The sequence below is a fragment of the Boleophthalmus pectinirostris genome, unplaced genomic scaffold, assembly GCF_026225935.1.
Source record: "Boleophthalmus pectinirostris isolate CB_2022bp ecotype Guang Dong unplaced genomic scaffold, ASM2622593v1 HiC_scaffold_6, whole genome shotgun sequence".
Classification (NCBI taxonomy): domain Eukaryota; kingdom Metazoa; phylum Chordata; class Actinopteri; order Gobiiformes; family Gobiidae; genus Boleophthalmus; species Boleophthalmus pectinirostris.
The window spans coordinates 41,568,616-41,589,596 of NW_026571447.1; the positions used below are offsets into that span (position 1 = coordinate 41,568,616).

The 20,981-nt window shown below is 40.8% G+C and overlaps 2 protein-coding genes across 2 annotated transcripts in view; one reads left to right on the top strand and one right to left on the bottom strand.

Annotated features, from left to right (window-relative positions):
* Positions 1 to 20,981, top strand: part of dnase2 (deoxyribonuclease II, lysosomal) — a 167,196-nt gene that overhangs the window by 27,986 nt on the left and 118,229 nt on the right.
* Positions 668 to 18,169, bottom strand: fbl (fibrillarin). Its single transcript, XM_055163612.1, is given in 10 exon segments — positions 668 to 948; positions 5,742 to 5,887; positions 6,684 to 6,796; positions 9,442 to 9,574; positions 10,968 to 11,138; positions 12,769 to 12,809; positions 12,812 to 12,862; positions 14,255 to 14,416; positions 17,246 to 17,350; positions 18,027 to 18,169. Coding segments are annotated over 10 exon segments (957 nt in total). The 5' UTR covers positions 18,037 to 18,169; the 3' UTR covers positions 668 to 923.

Sequence of the window (20,981 nt, forward strand, 5' to 3'; positions counted from 1 at the left end):
TCGCCCCAAACCGAGCATGTCCCAGTTTGTGATTTTTAAACTTTGGTCACTGTTCTTGAACCAACGACTCACAGTCTCCAGGCAAAAGCACCACAGGACCGGACACAGTCAGGACCGGTTCTGACTCAGGTCCAAACCCAAAAGTCCCAGAGTCCTACAAACGAATCCCCGGGTCGACTCCTGAACACAACAAGTCCCCATTTCCTCTGGACAGTCCCAGTTCTGAGCCTGTGTCCCCCCGTCCCAGCAGATTTCTCCAAAACCACTGATTTGTCCCAGTTTTTTTTGTTTTTAAACACAAGAAATGTCCCAGGTGTCTAAATTTTTGACCAATTTGATCCCTTCCAACAATAAAAACATGCATAAACTCATCATTTGTTTAGATAAAACACATAAAAGCTGCTTAAAAACGACCAAAACACAAAGAGAATGTGACTAAACTGACTCACGTTCATCGTAAATGTTCTCTGCAAAACTATTTTCCTCGTTTTACAATTTTATTATCACCACTCGCCCCAAACCGAGGATGTCCCAGGTTTTGATTTTTAAACTTTGGTCACTGTTCTTGAACCAACGAATCCTTAAAGCAAAAACATTTACCCCCAAAACCCCGTCACAATCGTCCCGTGCAGCGTTTTCCGAAATCACACACGACAAAAAACGTACGTCAGCTCCAACTGTTTTTTAATAAAGTCTGTACATTTCATATTTGTGCCGTTTTAGCTTCAAACTCCAGAGCAGTTCACACACGGCTGCTTCAAATGTACTGAAAAGACGATCCTCTTGACCAGAAATAAAACGGGAAAAATAAACAATACAAAAGACAATAAAATCAATATACATGTCATAATTAAAAATACAAACTACTCTTCTCTGCTTCAACTGAAAACTGTCGGCGACGGCGGGAGATCTGCACGGAGACGTCACTTCTTCTGCTTCGGAGGAGGTCTGGAAAAAACGAGAGAAAACGAGAGAAACGTTACGGAAACTCATAAAGATCCAAAATGAAGGTGAAGATAAAGATAAACTTCACAAAATGGATTCTTGTGAGGTTTTAGTCGTGTTCTGACGCCGATTCCTCCTTAAAAATCAAAAGTTTGTGTTTTCCTTTCATTTCATTTGAGTCTGTTTACATTTCCAAACCTCCAAACGCTCTGTTCCACCTTGTGATGTCATGAAGCTGTAGTTTTTAAATTCACAGCTACTGTTAAGTCTGCACAATTAAACGAATTTTGATCAAGATTTCGGTTTGTGGTTCAAACGATCTCCAGACTTATAATCGAGTTGAAATGATTTATGAAGCTTAAAGTTTATTTTGGGATGTTTTTTTTTTAATAAATAAGTGCAATTATTTCATTTTTAAAAAAATATAGAGTTTCAAAGGTGTGGATTTAGGAGGCGTGACTTGGACTTGAGTCAGACTTGAGTCACTATTTTTACGACTTGACTTGATAAAATGGACAGAGACTTGGGACTTGAGGCCTGTGACTTGGGACTTGATTCAGACTTGAGAAGCTCTTTTAAATCTGAATTGTTTCTGTTCTGAATGAAATATTTCACAATAAAATCTTGTCAAGACATTTAAAACAGAAAAATTAACAAAATTTCTCATTCTCAATTTCAACTCTTTATATAAATACTCAAATATAAATATACTGTGACTTTTTAAGTAGTTTAGTTTAAAACCCATATAAATTGCAAAAATCTAAGCTCTATTATATCTGGTATTTTGGTTTAAAGACTTGAAATGGCTTGAAGCTCAAACCAGACGACCTGGACTTGACTTGGACTTATGGACCAGAGACTCGAGACGGGACTTGATTCGGACTTGAGGTCAAAGACTTAAAACTTGTTTGAGACTCTCAAAACAACGACTTGGTCCCACTTCTCTGGATATAGTTTATTTTGGACACATTTCTGTTTTTGTCTTATTTCATGTTCAAAGTTTATTTTATTCATTTTATAGTTTTATTCATCACAAAACTGCTCAAAAGTTCAGATTTGTAGCCTGAATTTATTTTCGATTTGAAAGTTTTGACTAAATTATCAATAACAAAGTGGGTTTTTTGAGTGAGAAATGCTGAATAAAAGCATCATCTAAGTAAAAAATAATTGTTTGAATAATCTTGATTTCAATATTGACCAAAACAATCGTGATAGTGATTTTTTCCATAATCGAGCAGCTCTAATTTCCATTTATTTACTTTTTTAGTTCAGTAGATCAACATTTCCAGAGCTGAAATGATCCAGATGATTCCAGTGAAGATTTGTGGAGTTTAAAAACACAAAAGAGCTCCTCTACGTGACTTTTTTTTTTCTGTTTTTGGGAAAAACTCAGCGGAAATGTGCCGGGTTTGTGCGTTAAACATTTGTGAATGAAACAAAACACAACTCCAGGTCTGTTTTTGATGTGGAAACATTAGAAAAGATCAGAAAATGACATAATATGGACCTTTTAAAGACAAAAAAAAAACAAATTTACTGACACTTAAAAGTCTCTGTACTTTATTTTTCCTTATGTATTTGATCAAAACGTGTCTTGCTCCAGTACAGATAATGATGTATGAGCAGCTCTTGAGGTCTAATTAAGTTTTTAGTGAAATAATTTGAATTGTATTTTCATATTTAAGTCTTCATTAGCATGCTAGTTGTTGTCAATTCTTTTAAGTTTCATTTAAAAACACTTTTACTCAGCAGATTTTAACACGGCGTGAGAATCATGTGCTCCTCTGACTGTTATTGTATTTTTTAATTCTAATTTCAGTATTTTTGGTGCTTTTTATTTATTAACTTTTTTATTCTAATTTCAGTATTTTTTGTGCTTTTTATAAATTTTTTAAAAATTCTAATTTCAGTATTTTTTGTGCTTTTTAAATTCTAATTTCAGTATTTTTTGTGCTTTTTAAAAAAAAAAATTAAATTCTAATTTCAGTATTTTTTGTGCTTTTTATTTTATTTATTTTATATTTGTTTATTTTATGCTTATATTGTGCGTACTCTGCATCACTTTGGAGACTTTGTGTTGGTAAAATGTGCGATAAAAATAAAGCTTGGATTAGATTGAAAAGCTTTAGAGTGATTCCAGTAACTGAGGAAAAACTTTGCACCACTACAAACTTTTTTAAATGAACTAGTGATGTTTTTCCAAGTTTTTAAGACTCTAAAAATCAGGTGGAGTGCCTTTAAAAGTCACATTTTGTAGCTTGGAAGAAACTGAGCAGAAACGAAACAACGGTTACGGAATCACAGGCACAAAAACAAACGTAAACGTGGATGAAACCGTGTCATTCTGCTCCGTCAGGTCCACGTTCAGAGCCGGAGCAGTGACCTACAGCGAGCACAAGGGGGCGCACCTCCACACAAACTCAACGTGCAGCAAGATTAGGAAATATTTTTTACTTTTAACGAACAAAAGGTTAAAATAGTGCATGAAAATTATTGTATTTGGCTTATATTTCCTTAAATTAAAGCTGGAATAATACAGTTTAAGGCTCATTTTTTAATCACGTCAACAGTTTTCTTTGCAAAACTGGAGAGATTCAAGTCACGTTTATGGAAAATTATCAGATCGTTTTGCTTTTTAATCGTTGCAGCTCATATTTATACTTAAAATGGCCTTAATATTTAACTATTTTTTAAGTTTTAATGTCGTTTATTTACGGCAAACAGACCTGGAGTTGTGTTTTGTTTCATTCACTGTCAGTGTTGGGAAATTTACTTTTCAAATGTAATCCCCTACAGATTACAGATTACATATCCCAAAATGTAGTTTGTAACATAATCCATTAAATTACTTAGAGTGAGTAATGTAATCTGATTACTTTGGATTACTTGATTTACTGTAGAGAAACAAAGACGAGGAAATCTTCACATAAGAAGTTTTGTCTGATAAAAGAAAATAAAAAGTCCAAACTTTACTGAACCAAATTAAAAATATTATTGATAGAAAACGAAGAAGAGACACGTTTAATCCTGTTTTAGTCCTGGTTTGGTCCTGGTTTTAGACCTAGTTTAGATCTAGTTTAGTCCTGGTTTAGTCCTGGTTTAGTCCTGGTTTAGTCCTGGTTTAGTCCTGGTTTAGTCCTGGTTTAGATCTCGTTTAGACCTGGTTTTAGCCCAAAATGTGAAAACAGTTAAATCCCTCTGTGTAATCCATTTATTTCAACAAAGTAACTGTAATCCAATTCCCACTCACTGAAACAGTAACTGTAACTGAATACAGTTACTCATCATTTGTACTCTGATTACTCTGGTACATGTAATCTGTTACTCCCAACACTGCTCAGAGCTTGTCCAGAGTTTCTACAGTTTTAACTTTTATTTCTACAAAGTTGTTCTGTAGAAACTTGTGATAAAAAACAGCCACATTTGGATCAGTTTTGTCGTTTTTAAGCGTTTGTATTAAACTTTTTTTTTTGTATTTTCTCTTTTCTCATGTCGTTTCCTCGTCACAAACATCTGGAGTTTTGTTTCTTTGTTTCGTTCACATGTTTCACGCACAAACAAACCCTGCACATTCAGCACGAGTTTTCCTCCAACAGAAAACAACACTCGCCGTTCCACCTTGTGATGTCATGTGGAGATGTGGGAAGAATCGCTCCATTGTGTTTTTAAACTCCGTACACCTTCACTAGAATCATCTGGGAAACGAAAGGGAACAGGCAGAAAACCAACGCGTCGTGACATCACAAGGTGGAGCAGAGCGTTTGGAGGTTTGGAGATGTAGATGTACACGTGTTGTAGTCGAGACCGAGACCAGGACAAGACCAAAGACCTCTGAGGACCAAGACCGAGACTTTTAAAGACCAAGACCACAGTCCGTCGAGACCAAATCAAGACCAATTTAGTCATTTTCAACATTTGTATTTTACAGTTATTTTGGGACATTTATATCAGTGTTTTTCTAAATCCATCTCCATTTATCACTTGTCAAGTGTCAGACCTCGAGACTGAGACAAGACTGAGTCCAAAAAGAGACCAAGACCACAAAAAAACAGTCTTGAGGCCAACACCGGTCTCAAGTACAACTGAAATGATCCAGATGATTCTAGTGAAGGTGTGTGGAGTTTAAAAACACAGTGGAGCTGTGACATCACAAGGTGGATCAGTGTTTTCAGTTTGAGAGAAGAACTCGTGCTAAATCTGCAGGTTTGTTTTTTGTGTGAAACAGGTTTGTATCTTTTAGCTCACGTCAGGTCTGACTGTTGAACTTTGCAGCTGATGTCGTCAACTTTCACTGGGAGTGTGACGCTAACAGGAGGCACTGCTCTGTCTGAAGATCTGTCACTCAAGATAAAATAAAACTAAGGTTAAAGTCTAACAAAATCTGACCAGAAAAGGCCGGTTTATCTGATCACAGGCTCCAGAAAATGTGCTCTGTAAATCAGGTTTGTATTTAAAGTTTCTTCAGTCCAGTTTATAACTTTTGTCGGTGTTTTCCAACGTGTGGATTGTGTCACCAGAGTAAAAATGTAGAACACCCCCAGAGTGAGGTCACCACGAAATATCAACAGGAGAAACTTGGGAAGAACTGTGCATCTGGACATGTCCTGATCTCCTGGACATGTCCCGATCTCTTGGACATGTCCCGATCTCTTGGACATGTCCCGATCTCGTGGACATGTCCCGATCTCGTGGACATGTCCCGATCTCTTGGACATGTCCCGATCTCGTGGACATGTCCCGATCTCGTGGACATGTCCCGATCTCGCAGATGTTCCGTGAGGGTGAGGGGTACACACCTGTAGACGCCCACCACCACGGCGTGGTCTCTCTCGTACGGCTCCAGGGTGAGCTGCTCCTGGGGCTTCATGTTCTCAGAGCTCATCTTCTTCACCTCAGAGGCGAACACGGCCTCGGGGGCGGCGGTCGAGTCGATGCAGTTGGCCTGGAAACAGAAGTGGAACATGGAACTTTCAGCAGCTTCAAATGTTTTATGACATTTTTCTTTCAAAACTCCAAGAATCAACAGGTTTTAAAGTCAGACTTTTCCATGGAGGATGTGTGTATGTGTGTGTGTGTGTGTGTGTGTGTGTGTGTGTGGATGTGTGTGATGTGTGTGTGTGTGTGTGTGTGTGTGTATGTGTGTGTGTGTGTGTGTGTGTGGATGTGTGTGTGATGTGTGGATGTGTGTGTGTGTGTGGATCTGTGCGCAGTAAAAGTGAAGATAAGACTTTTCCATGGGTGTTGTGTTTTTCCACCAGTGAAGCAGAAAAGACGAAGCCACTGAGTGTGTGTCCGTGTGTGTGTGTCTGTGTGTGTGTGTCCGTGTGTGTGTGTGTGTGTGTGTCCGTGTGTGTGTGTCCATGAGTGAGTGTGTGTGTGTATGTGTATATGTGTGTGTGTGTCCGTGTGTGTGTGTGTCCGTGTGTGTGTGTGTGTGTGTGTCCGTGTGTGTTCATTTGTGTTCATCTGGTGGAGGCTCAATGTCAGACTCTGAGGTGTGGAAAAATATAGAAATATCGATATATATATCGCATGGTTTAATGTGATGATCGATATCGATATCGTGGCTGCTGTATTGATATAATCACCAGGAGTATTTTTTGATATATTTTACTAAATTATTTTGTTACATTTCTGCATTACGACAAAAAGCAACACAGCAAAGTAACTGGATACTTTTATAAGTGTTTCCTCCAAACACTGGATATTTAAGAGTTTCTCGTTTGTTTGTACTTCACCTTTATGGAGATAACGAAGTGTCCGCCGTTTCTAAGGAAGTTGTGAGCGTTTAGAGCGACGATTCTGGTCTGGTCCGGCTGCGCCACGTCTGCAAAGATGACGTCCACCATCCCTGAGGAGAACAGACCAACTGTTTACACCGACAAACATCTACAGTCGACAAACAGGACAAGAGAAGAAATATGGACTTGGAAATCAGATCCTAAACGACACGAAAACAAAGAAAACATTTTCAGGACAGAGCAGAACGTCTCCTGAATGTGTTTAGAACGAAAAGTATAAGACACAGACTAGAAGACATGAAGAACTGAAGGACTAAACCTGGACTAAACCTGGACTAAAACCAGGACTAAACCAGGACTAAACCAGGACTAAACCTGGACTAAACCTGGACTAAACCTGGACTAAAACCAGGACTAAACCAGGACTAAACCAGGACTAAACCTGGACTAAACCTGGACTAAACCAGGACTAAACCAGGACTAAACCAGGACTAAACCAGGACTAAACCAGGACTAAACCAGGACTAAACCAGGACTAAACCTGGACTAAACCTGGACTAAACCAGGACTAAACCAGGACTAAACCAGGACTAAACCAGGACTAAACCTGGACTAAACCTGGACTAAACCTGGACTAAACCAGGACTAAACCTGGACTAAACCAGGACTAAACCTAAAACCTGGACTAAACCTGGACTAAACCTGGACTAAACCTGGACTAAACCTGGACTAAACCAGGACTAAACCAGGACTAAACCAGGACTAAACCAGGACTAAACCAGGACTAAACCAGGACTAAACCAGGACTTACACATTATGATCTAAGGCCACATGGGAACAGAAAAGAAAGTTCTACCACTAAGTCTGTGCAACTGAATTTTGATCGTGATTTCAATTTGTGAGTCAAACAATCTCCAAACTCAGATCATCTACATACAGAGTTTGGACACATTATTGTTTTTCTGTCTTATTTCATGTTCAAATTATTTTATTCATTTTATGTTTTATACGTCACAAAACTGCTCCAAGGTTCAGATTTGTATATATATATTTTCTATTTGAAAGTTTTGTGTAAATTATCAATAACATCAATAACAATATTTTTTTTGGAGAGAGAAATGCTGAATAAATGCATCTTGTAACTAAAAATAATTGTTTGAATAATCGTGATTTCAATAATGTTCAAAATAATCGAGATGGTTTTTTTTTCTATAATTGAGCAGCTCTGATTATCAGGTCCTTTGTGAAGCAAAATTATGAGTTTAAAATCATGTTCTAACAGTTTCCTCCTCAAAAACAAAGCTGGACTTGTGTTTGTTTCATTCACATGTTTGAGTAAAACTTTATTATTCGTCTGTCTACATCACCACAGTCCTAAACGCTCTGTTCCACCTTGTGATGTCACAAAACATTAATTCTTCAAGTTCTCAGCTCTTTTTCCCTTTAGTTCAGTCGAGTTCGGCTCCAGGACTGAAATGATCCAGATGATTCTAGAAGGTGAAGTGTGGAGTTTAAAAACACAGTGGAGCACTTCCTGTATCACCACATGATGACATCACAAGGTGGAGCAGATTGTTTTCAGTTTGAGAGAAGAACTCAGCCTAAATGTGCAGGTTTGTGAGTTAAACATGTGTTGTTTTTTTTGTTTCATTCACAAAACTCCAGATGTTTGTGAGAAAACAACATTAGAACTGATCAGAAAATATAAAACAGAGAAACACAGACACTTGAAAAGTAAAACAAAAAGCTCCACGAGGTGAAGAGCAGCAAACGCCCATCGAGCTCCGAGGAAACCTGCTCCACCAGCTCAGGGTTCACGCACGGACCGAACTAGAGTCCAAGAACTAGTCCAAGTCCGAGTCCTGGTTTGGTCTCGGTTCAGTCGACGGTTCGGTTCAGTTCAGTCCTGGTTTAGTCCTGGTTCAGTCCTCGGTTTAGACCTGGTTCAGTCCTCGGTTTAGACCTGGTTCAGTTCTCGGTTTAGACCTGGTTCAGTCCTCGGTTTAGACCTGGTTCAGTCCTCGGTTTAGACCTGGTTCAGTCCTCGGTTTAGACCTGGTTTAGACCTGGTTCAGTCCTCGGTTTAGACCTGGTTCAGTCTTCGGTTTAGACCTGGTTTAGACCTTGGTTTAGACCTGGTTTAGACCTGGTTTAGACCTGGTTTAGACCTGGTTCAGTCCTCGGTTTAGACCTGGTTCAGTCCTCGGTTTAGTCTTCGGTTTAGACCTGGTTTAGACCTGGTTCAGTCTTCGGTTTAGACCCGGTTTAGACCTGGTTCAGTCTTCGGTTTAGACCTGGTTCAGTCTTCAGTTTAGTCCTTGGTTTAGACCTGGTTTAGACCTGGTTTAGACCTGGTTTAGACCTGGTTTAGACCTGGTTTAGTCCTGGTTTAGACCTGGTTCAGACCTCGGTTCAGACCTCGGTTCAGTCTTCGGTTTAGATCTGGTTTAGTCCTGGTTTAGTCCTGGTTTAGTCCATATACGGTGCAAAAGTTCTGCATCTTCACTTCAGTTATTTTGGTGCGAGTCACTTAAAATACTTTGAAATACAAACAAGTTGTAAATAAATAACACATGACGGTGCAGTAACTCCCCCGACAGCGTCCGTGTCCGTGTTTGTGTCCGTGTTTGTGTCCGTGTTTGTGTCCGTGTTTGTGTCCGTGTTTGTGTCCGTGTTCGTGTCCGTGTTTGTGTCCGTGTTTGTGTCCGTGTTGGCATTTGTGTGTTTGTGCGTTGGCGCGTTTGTGCGTACGTACCCACGAGCATGCGGTACTTGTGCGGGTGGCGAGCGTCTTCGATGATGGGGATGATGTTGGTGCGTTTCTTGGCGACGTTGAGAAGGTCTCGGCCCGATCGGTGAGAAAACTCCACGGCGTAAACCAGCCCCTCCTGCACACGCCACAAAACGACCACATCACACTGGAGTTCACCAAACTTTTACTTTTAAACAGAAGAACAAACATATTTCTGAAGGAATCTGACTCGTTCGTGATAAACAGTGCGGTTGTGTCGTTTGTACCACAGACTCTGCACACTTTATACAAGGGAATTTGGAACCAGGAATTAGGAAAAGGAATTTATTTACAGACAAAACAGTAAAATAAAAACATCAGGATCATGTGGCGCAGGTTCACTGATCGTCTGAATGTCCAACTAAAAGTCCAGACAGGAACGACTTTTACTGCGAAAAATACAGTAAGTTTTTATATCTTAAAATTTGTCCGAGGTTTTCTGAAGCACATGAGCCTGAGTGAGTGTGAGAGTAAAGAGTAGAGTAAAGTAGAGTAGAGTAAAGAGTAAAGTAGAGTAGAGTAGAGAAAAGAGTAGAGTAAAGTAAAGTGTAGAGTAAAGTAGTGTAGTGTAAAGAGTAGAGTAAAGTAGAGTAGAGTAGAGTAGAGTAGAGTAGTGTAGAGTACAGTAGAGTAACAGTAGAGTGTAATGTAAAGAGTAAAGTAGAGTAAAGTGTAGAGTACAGTAGAGTAGAGTAGAGTAAAGTAGAGTAGTGTAGAGTACAAGAGTAGAGTACAGTAGAGAACAGTACAGTAGAGTACAGTAGAGAACAGTACAGTAGAGTACAGTAGAGTAAAGTAGAGTAGTGTAGAGTACAATAGAGTAGAGTAGAGTACAGTAGAGTAAAGAGTAAAGTAGTGTAGAGTAGAGTAGAGTACTGTAGAGTTAAGTGTAGAGTAGAGTAGAGTAAAGTAGTGTAGAGTACAGTAGAGTAACAGTAGAGTGTAATGTAAAGAGTAAAGTAGAGTAAAGTGTAGAGTACAGTAGAGTAGAGTAAAGTAGAGAAGTGTAGAGTAGTGTAGAGTACAAGAGTAGAGTACAGTAGAGAACAGTACAGTAGAGTACAGTAGAGTAAAGTAGAGTAGTGTAGAGTACAATAGAGTAGAGTAGAGTACAGTAGAGTAAAGAGTAAAGTAGTGTAGAGTAGAGTAGAGTAAAGTAGAGTAAAGAGTAGAGTAGAGTACTGTAGAGTAAAGTGTAGAGTAGAGTAAAGTAGAGTAGAGTAAAGTAGAGTAGAGTAAAGTAGAGTAGTGTAGAGTAAAGAGTACAGTAGTGTAGAGTAGAGTACAGTAGAGTAGAGTAGAGTAGAGTAAAGAGTAGTGTAGAGTAGAGTACAGTAGAGTAAAGTAAAGTAGTGTAGTGTAGAGTAGAGTAGAGTACAGTAGAGTAAAGAGTAAAGTAGTGTAGAGTACTGTAGAGTAAAGTAGAGTAGAGTAAAGTAGAGTAGAGTAGAGTAGAGTAGAGTAGAGTAGTGTAGAGTAGAGGTGCTGACCGGGCCCACGATGTCGGACACGTGGGACACCGTGGTCCCTGAGGCGGCCCCCAGGTACATGACTTTGGCTCCGGGTTTAATGTGGATCTGATCCACTCCTCCCAGAATCGCCGCCGCCAACTTCGAGCGGAACGGGTTCCACGCTCTGTACTCGATCTTTGTTTCTCCTTCCTACAAACGAACAACAAGAAAAAGAAAAGGGTTTAACAAAACACTTTTCATAAAAACACTTTAGGCGGTTTTGTCCCGCAGAACGAGAAGTGAAACGATTTGAACTCTTCCACATCTAAAGGCAGTTTTACTACATTTGTCCTCGACTGGAGTTTTTTCTTCATTTTGCGTTTAAATCTGCCCCTTTTACCCCCTGATGAAGTGTTTTACATCTCTTTTTTTAGATCAACCTGTTATTTCACAATCTGCTGCTGGAGTCGTGTCATGTGACTGAAATAAAAACTACAGGACCAGAAATACACATGAAAAAAACAAAACAAAACTGAAAATAAAATTCAGTTTTACATAAAACATAAAATTAACATGTAGAAACAACTTTTTGGACATTAAAATGCTTAATTTGGGGACTTCGCTACAAAAGTGCAAAATATCAAATGTGTAAGTAAAGCTAAAAATCGTATTGCCTCAAAACAAAACAAAAAGTTCAATGTTCCCATGACTTGACTGGTGCAGGTCACAGAGACACATCACTTCTGCATTTCCATGAGGTTTATTACATTTGGATTTGGACATTTGGACTCAAATAAACCTAAAAATAAAAATAGCAATAGAATGTTCTATTAGTTTGAGAAATCTCTGCACTTAGAGCGACTTTTTCACTTGTTCTGAACACAGACGCCAGGAGCATTGAACTTTTTGACTCACTACACTCTTTGGCAAAGTTTGGACCAATCAGAATGGACGGAGCCACTGAGTTTAACCAAAACAAAGTTCCTATTGGACACTTGTTTTCCCAACATCATCACACAGCGAGTGACGCAGGAGAATGACAGAAATCTGCTCGGAAAGACTCAGCTTTTAAAGGGAAAAATGTAAGTTTCTGTCTTTTATGGTTGGAAAGTTCTGTGTGGTTTTATAAAACAAATTCCCAGGTGTCGTGTACGAGATCGTTGGGCTGGAAGGATTAAAGATTTTAAGGCCACGTTTATATGCTGAGGGTCTGAACAGAAGACGTAAAAGTGTCGTCGCGTCTTCACTTTCTCTTGGTGGTTTAGTCGAGTGTTTTCAGGAGTAAATCTGCTGCAGACGGTGAAACAAAAGTGTGTGAATTGGATTGTGTGTGTTTGTTCTTAAAACAACAAGAGCGTCTTTGGACACACAGAAGTTTTCACTCCACAGTTTCATCAGCTCCTCCTTCCACTGGTTCTCCAGGTCTGGTCCAGATCCGTCTGACTCGACTCAGACTCGACTGAGACGACCTGGTGCGTCCAGAGTCTGACAGAGGTGATTCTTCTCTGTCACTAACAGTGTCTCTGCACATTCAACACATTTGTTGTTTTGCCTCCTGTGAGTTTATTACGACGCATTAAAATGATGCACATGTTTGTTTGTGACGTAAACTCGTACACGACCTGAGCACATGTGACCAGAGTTTTGTGTCTTGTTCAGTGGAGACAGAAACTCTACAGTGGAGCCTGTTCAACTTTTACACTCTGGAGGTGGTTTCAGATTTTTGTGTTTTTAAGCCCCAAAAACAGCGTCACCGACTAAAAACTAAACGAAAAACACTTCATCAAATATTTTGTGGTTTTTGTCCGTAAACCTTCTCGTGTGAACAGAGTCTCGTTACCTCCACACTGATCCTCTTCTCCCCGTACACAGACTCCCCACCACCATGTTCTTCGTCACCAGAGCGTCTTCTTTACCTCTGCAGATGAACACACCTACACACACACACACACACACAGAGACAGACACACACACACACACACACAGAGACAGACACACACACACACACACAGACACACACACACACACACACACACACACAGAGACAGACACACACACACACACAACACACACACACACACACACACACACAAACAAACACACACACAGAGACAGACACACACACACACACACAAACACACAGAGACAGACACACACACACACACACACACAAACACACACAAACACACACACACACACAAACACACAGAGACAGACACACACACACAACACACACACACACACACACACACACACACACACAAACACACACAGAGAAACACTTCAGCGACATGATTGAACCAGTGAAACACACAGACTCTGTAAACTGTCGACTGTGTTTTGATAAATATTTGGTTTGTAAATCTGCAGTTTGGACGTGAAAGTCTCATTCTTATTTCTGATCAAACAGAATTATTAAACGGCTCCAGATTTTCTGAGTTCTGATCTCGTTTCCTCGTCACACACACCTGGAGGTGTGTTTTTTTTTGTTTCTTTCACAAGTTTAACGCACAAACCTGAACATTTAGACTGAAGAGTTTTTCTGCTCCACCGTGTGACGTCTGTGTTCAAACTCCACACAGCTTCACTAGAATCTTTTTTTTCAGTCCTGGAATCACCGATCTCGACTGAACTGAAGGTAAACGGAGCTGTTCACTTAAAAACTACTGATTCATGACATCACAAGGTGGAGCAGAGCGTTTGGAGCTTTGGAGATGTAAACAGAATCATAATAAAGTTACTCAAACATGTGAATGAAACAAAACAACTGTGTGTCAATCGTTCATTTGTTTTTCAAAATAAAACCAAAAGTAAGAAACAAAAACACAACTATTTTCTTCATTATACAGATAAAGATTTGTTTTTTCAGTTTTCGATTTGGTGTTTAAATGAAAAATGGAAAAAACGGATAACGGACTGAACCAGGACTGAACCAGGACTGAACCAGGACTGAACCAGGACTGAACCAGGCTCGAACCAGACCGGGACAGACAGGTTTAGTCCTGATTCGTGTCGCAATTTAAGTCACATAAACAGGGAAACGTCATTATCAGTTTTTTTCCGTTTTTCCATTTAAACAGAAAATCGAAAACTTTTTGGTTTTATATTGAAAAACGAATAAATAAATGACACAAGGATTAAAACACAAGTCCAGGTCTGTGATAATAAATTCTAAGTAGCAACAAAGAGCAAGAGGCACATGTGAAATAAGACAGAATTAAATCAATGTAAAAGTCAAACCCAAATAGAAACATGAGTAATAAAACATTAAGTCTCATTGATCACAGATATTTGAGTCTTCGTGTGTGTGCTCTGAGTTCTTGTACCTTCGTGTCTGTGCGGCTCCACCAGGACCTTCCTGCCTCCTCCGAATCCTCCCCGGCCGCCGCGGGGCCCGCCTCTGCCCCCGCGGCCCCTGGGGGTCCCTCTGCCTCCGCCTCCGCCACGGCCCCGGAATCCACCGCCGTCCGGAGACCTGAATCCTCCACCTGCACCACACAGACCCGCATCAGAACGACGACGTGTGACGAGCGACGACGTGTGACGAGCGCCAACGTGTGACGAGCAGCGACGTGTGACGAGCTCAAACGTGTGACGAGCAGCGACGTGTGACGAGCAGCGACGTGTGACGAGCAGCGACGTGTGACGAGCTCAGTCGTGTGACGAGCGCCGACGTGTGACGAGCTCAGTCGTGTGACGAGCTCAAACGTGTGACGAGCTCAAACGTGTGACGAGCTCAGTCGTGTGACGAGCTCAGTCGTGTGACGAGCAACGACGTGTGACGAGCTCAAACGTGTGACGAGCAGCGACGTGTGACGAGCAACGACGTGTGACGAGCAGCGACGTGTGACGAGCTCAAACGTGTGACGAGCTCAGTCGTGTGACGAGCTCAGTCGTGTGACGAGCTCAGTCGTGTGACGAGCAGCGACGTGTGACGAGCTCAAACGTGTGACGAGCTCAGTCGTGTGACGAGCTCAGTCGTGTGACGAGCTCAGTCGTGTGACGAGCAGCGACGTGTGACGAGCTCAAACGTGTGACGAGCTCAGTCGTGTGACGAGCTCAGTCGTGTGACGAGCTCAGACGTGTGACGAGCTCAGTCGTGTGACGAGCTCAGACGTGTGACGAGCTCAGTCGTGTGACGAGCTCCAACGTGTGACGAGCTCAGTCGTGTGACGAGCTCAGTCGTGTGACGAGCTCCAACGTGTGACGAGCTCAGTCGTGTGACGAGTGTGGACTTCAGGTCTGAGGAGTCTGGTGAAGCTCTGGGCTCATGTTCTGACTCACAGTCTTGAGTCCAGAGTGTGAACATGTGACTTGTCACATGACCTGGTCCCCGTCCTCGTCTCGAGGAATAAACTGTAACTTATTTATCGATTTCACTAACCTGACTTGGAAAATCATGTTTTTTATACAGTATCAATATCTTGTGTTTTTTAAGCCAAGTTTGATGATTGAATTACTTCTAACTTTATTTACTTATAAATTACTTAAACAAAACCATTTGCACTGGAGTTTTGTAACACTTTATTTGTAACTGTGTTTTTATATGTGTTTATAGAACTTTTTTCACAAAGTCCAGAAGTGTCCTGCTGCAGGTTTGTGGAACTTCTGGTTAATGTTTTTCTGTGTAAGTGTGTGTGTAAGTGTGTGTAAGTGTGTGTAAGTGTGTGTGTAAATGTGTGTGTAAATGTGTGTGTAAATGTGTGTAAATGTGTGTAAATGTGTGTGTAATGTGTGTAAATGTGTGTGTAAATGTGTGTGTAAATGTGTGTGTGTAAATGTGTGTAAATATGTGTGTGTAAATGTGTGTGTGTAAATGTGTGTAAATATGTGTGTGTAAATGTGTGTGAAAATATGTGTGTGTAAATGTGTGTGTAAATATGTGTGTGTAAGTGTGTAAATGTAAATGTGTGTAAATGTGTGTAAATGTGTGTGTAAATGTGTGTGTGTGTGTGTGTGTGTGTGTAAATATGTGTGTGTAAATGTGTGTGTGTAAATGTGTGTGTAAATGTGTGTGTGTAAATGTGTGTGTGTAAATGTGTGTAAATGTGTGTCGTTTTCTCCAGCAGTTTCATAAATCTGCTCCATCACCAAATCTTCAACCAACAAACTCCACAAAGGAGAAACATTCTTCATGAACAATTTATCCACAAATATCAAGAGAAGAAAGAACAAAACTTAAAGAAACAACGAGTCACACATCAAACTGGGGTCAACTCATGTTCTGATCCTAGAGACTCAAACATTTAAACTGCACAAAACTCTGTGTCTGTGTGAAGATCCACATCATGAAACAGATTTTTTATTGTAATTATTAATTGTAGAATGAGTCTGAGTGAACAAGTTCCTTCTGTTTTTTTCCTGAACATAACATTAGTTTTGTTCAGTAGTTCAGAAATCTGCAGATGTTTCCTCATTTCTAGAGGCGTGTGTTGCCTCGAGTCTGACGATACGAGAAATATTATGATTCTCACATCACAATTCAATATATCATGATAAATCCTGATACTAAAACAATACATGATATACTGCGATTTATCAATATTTACTTCAAATACAGTCATCTACACTTTCAAGAAACACAACTGCATGAAATATTATATATATATATATATATATATATATATATTTTTTATCATGAGAACAATGAGTGTCACTGATGAATTTTTGTAAAAAATATATTAAAAATTGATTTGTATCCATTTTGAATCGGTTGGAGAACTGCAGGGTGAAGTATGAAGTATCACGATGTGTCACTGAATCTATTTTTTCTTACACCTGAACTCATTTCTAAGTTTTGTCAGTCAAGTTTTGTCATCAGTTTACATCAGATTTGATCCCATTTCTCCCAATTTGGTCAATTACAGCCAAACTATTCTCCAGCTGCAGACGACAGACGTAACGTAAAGGTCAAAATGACTCTGAATCATCCCTTTAAATGTGGAATAAAAATAAAAATGAGTTGAATTAAAGTTTCACTTTGAGAAAAATCTAAGAAATGAGGGAACATAGAGCCTGACCCCAGTGTGACTCGTGTGACTCGTTGTTTCTTTAAGTTTTGTTCTTTCTTCTCTTGATATTTGTGGATAAATTGTTCATGAAGAATGTTTCTCCTTTGTGGAGTTTGTTGGTTGAAGATTTGGTGATGGAGCAGATTTATGAAACTGCTGGAATATGACACACATTTACACACACATATTTACACACACACACACAGATGAGTAGGCGTCAGCTGTGTGTGTGTGTGTGTGTGTGTGTGTGTGTGCCCGTGGGCTCCGTCCCTTCCCTCCGTGAGGATCCAGGTGAGACGCACTTACCTCGTCCTCCTCTGAAGCCCCCGCGGCCTCTGTCTCCAAAACCGCCTCTGTCTCCAAAACCGCCTCCACGTCCACCTCCACGTCCACCACCACGAGGACTGAACCCTGCAACACACACAAACACACACTCTGCTCACTGCTGCCCCTGCTGGACAAACACTGAACTGACCCCAACCCCAAACTGAACCAAAACCAAACCCAAACCAAAACCGAACAGAGCGCAGTTTGGACTCTCACCAACCCAAATCTTTCATGGATTAAAACAAAACTGTCCAAATCTTGATTATTTTTTAGATCACAGCTCATGAAAGTTGAAGAAGAAGAAGTTTTTGGTCCAGATGTTTACCCAGAATGAACCTGACGCGTCTTGAACAGTTAAACCCAATAAACTGAAGCCTGTAGGAACTTTTATTTCATTAGTGAGAGGTTTTTGTTTGACCTTGTTCTTCAGGAGGATTTACGCACGACACGCGTAATCGTGCGCACTCCAACCTCTCACCCCAGACTCCCGGCGCAGGCCCAAAAGTTCTGACCCAAATTCTGCTGAAACGTGCCCAACCTGACGCGCGTCTCACAAAATAAAAGCTTAAGTTTGGTTTTTGGAGCAGAATTTCAAGGTAAACCGAGAGAATATCCCGGAGTGGAGACACGTGTTTGGGGGGTCTGAGGTTTTCCCCGTGGCGCAGTCTTTGGGTCGTTTTACGCACATCACGCGCACTGAGGACGTCTCCAAAACCTCCACCAGCAGAGTGAGTGCTCACCTGAGTGCGTGCGCGCTTACCTGGCCTCATGTCGCGATCCTGAGAAGTTTAAAGGTGATTCTGCTCCCGGTTTTCCTCCTGCGCGTGTCTCTGAGCCGCTGCGCGCACGGAACACAAACTCCTCACACGTGGTCGCGCTCGGAGTCTGCGCACTGCGCGTCCTGGAGAGACACGAGAGGAGAAGCCCGCCCCTGCCGGTGAGGAGGGCGCGCACCCCCCGGAGCTGTGCGCGGGGGGTTCAGGGCGCGTGTGGGTCTGGAGAAGCCCACGGGACACGCGGGGAAACACGCAGGAAAACCCCGCACCTCCACAGTGAAAGTGAAGGGTTCGGGCGCGTCTCGGTTCGTGTTTTCAGACTTTTACGCAGAGGCGCAGCTCGGGTCGTTTTTGTGCGCGGAGTCTGACCCCTGCTGGACTCATGAGAGAACTGCACGAGGAGCTGCGCTGACACCGAAGCTCCTCGTGGTGGCGCCATTTCACTGATTTGGTTTGACTCATTTCTACTTTTGGAAATTGACAAAAAATAAAACAAATAAATCCCAACCAGAATTTTTGTATTTCTAAACAAAATATAATCTCAGCAAAATGCAGTTTCCATTAAAAACAAATCATCTCCAAAAGTGACTTTCAGACTCGTGTGTTTTGTTTTTATTTTCTGTTTGTTCCAGTTAAACATCGACGTGTGTCTGTTCAATTTGAAAATCTACGTCAGATGATTGAATAGTTTGGATTTAATATTTGATTTTATCGTTTCATTTTCATGACATCGTTATTCATTATCATTATTTTGTTTCCATGAGTACAAAACGTTGTGACTTAGTTTCAAAAGTCGCTGGATAAATAAAATATCACTGTATTATAAAAAGAAATTCACACTGTTTTCTGTGATTTTTATTTCATCTAAAGATTTGAAGCTCCTCGTGGTGGCGCCATTTCACTGATTTAGTTTGACTCATTTCTACTTTTGGAAATTGACATTTGCAAAAAAATAAATAAATAATTAAATCCAACACAGAAACATCCTAAATCAAATGTAATCTCAGCAAAATGTAATTTCTATTCAAAACTAATAAATCATTTCCAAAAGCGACTTTCAGACTCGTGTGTTTTCTGTTCTTTGGTTCTTTCGTTCAGAAGTGGAGTCAGATTATAAAAGTGTTTTGGTTTTATTTTATTTTCTGTTTGTTCCAGTTAAACATCGACGTGTGTGTGTTGGATTTGCTGCAGAAAACCGACTTTAGACGATTGAACAGTTTGGATTTAATATTTAATTTTATCTTTTTCATTTTCATGACATGGTGTTTTCTTTTGTTTCCATGAGCAGAAATCGTTGTGACTTTGTTTCGAAAGTCACTGGATAAATAAAATATCACTGTATTATAATAAGAAATTCACACTGAAGCCTGTGATTTTTATTTCATCTAAAGATTTGAGTGTTTCAGTCGTTTCTTTCTCTTCTCTAGTTTAGTTTTATTTGATATTCAGATCTGGGTCTGTGGAGATGAGTTCTGCAGATTCCTGTAAAAGTTTGAATAATGTTTCTTGTGCAGTGGGACGTTTATTTTATTGGAGGATAAATTGTTCTGTGGATCTGTGTGAACTTTAGTCGGAGTTTGAGCAGAACACGACTGTCCACATGAGCCACACACACTCACAGAAAAGAGTTTAGATTTAGAGTTTAGATTTGACAGAACTAAAGTCTAAAGTCTGATCCCCGAGTGAAACAACATCAAACCCACAACTCTGACCCAGATAAACATGTGTCAAACTGGGAGGTCAGGGTCAGAGGTCAGAGGTCAGGGTTTGGATTTATTGGATCTGTACAAATGTAAACAGAAAAACATAAGGAGCTTATTTCGACAGGGCAGCGTGAATCGATAGACGTCACTGTCGGTTTAGGCTGCGGGAGCTCGTTTCTGTAGAACAGCGGCTCCCAGGGGCCACAGAGGCTCTGGTTTAATCTGACTCTGAGTTCAGACTTTACACACAAATGTTCGACTGGAAAAGTTTTACTTTTTGTCTAAACTCTGTTTGTGTTTTAAAAAAATATAAAAATAAACATGAACCATTTTAAAATAGATTGTGTCTGTGTGTGTGTGTGTGTGTGTGTGTCTGTGTGTGTGTGTGTGTGTGTGTGTGTGTGTCTGTGTGTGTGTGTGTGTCTGTGTGTGTGTGTGTGTGTGTGTGTGTGTGTGTGTGTGTGTGTGTGTCTGTGTGTGTGTGTGTGTGTGTGTGTCTGTGTGTGTGTGTGTGTGTGTCTGTGTGTGTGTGTGTGTGTGTGTGTGTGTCTGTGTGTGTGTGTGTGTGTGTGTCTGTGTGTGTGTGTGTGTGTGTCTGTGTGTGTGTGTGTGTGTGTGTGTGTGTGTCTGTGTGTCTGTGTGTGTGTGCTGTGTGTGTGTGTGTGTGTCTGTGTGTGTGTGTGTCTGTGTGTGTCTGTGTGTGTGTGTGTGTCTGTGTGTGTGTGTGTCTGTGTGTGTGTGTGTGTGTGTGTGTCTGTGTGTGTGTGTGTGTGTGTGTGTGTGTGTGTGTGTCTGTGATGTGTGTGTGTGTGTGTGTGTGCTGTGTGTCTGTGTGTGTGTCTGTGTGTGTGTGTGTGTCTGTGTGTGTGTGTGTGTGTGTGTGTGTGTGTGTGTGTGTCTGTGTGTGTGTGTGTGTGTGTACACAGGTGAGACATTAGGGGCGGGGCAAACAATCAACAACAACAAACAATCAGGAAGTAAAACTCAGAACTACAAACAGACAAAACAAATGTCACAAATAAAACACAAACTACAACCACGACAAAACATGAACCATGACAAGTTCATGTGTTTGAGTCGAGTCGTTTCAGCTCGTGTCGTTTGTTTGTTCAGTTTGTGGGAGTTTATATTCAGTCTCCACACGTGCAGCTCCACAGAGACTCGACTCTTTCATTTCCTCGAGGAACTTGTCTGTGTTCGGTTCAGTTTCCTGCATCTTTATAGTTGGAGCGACAC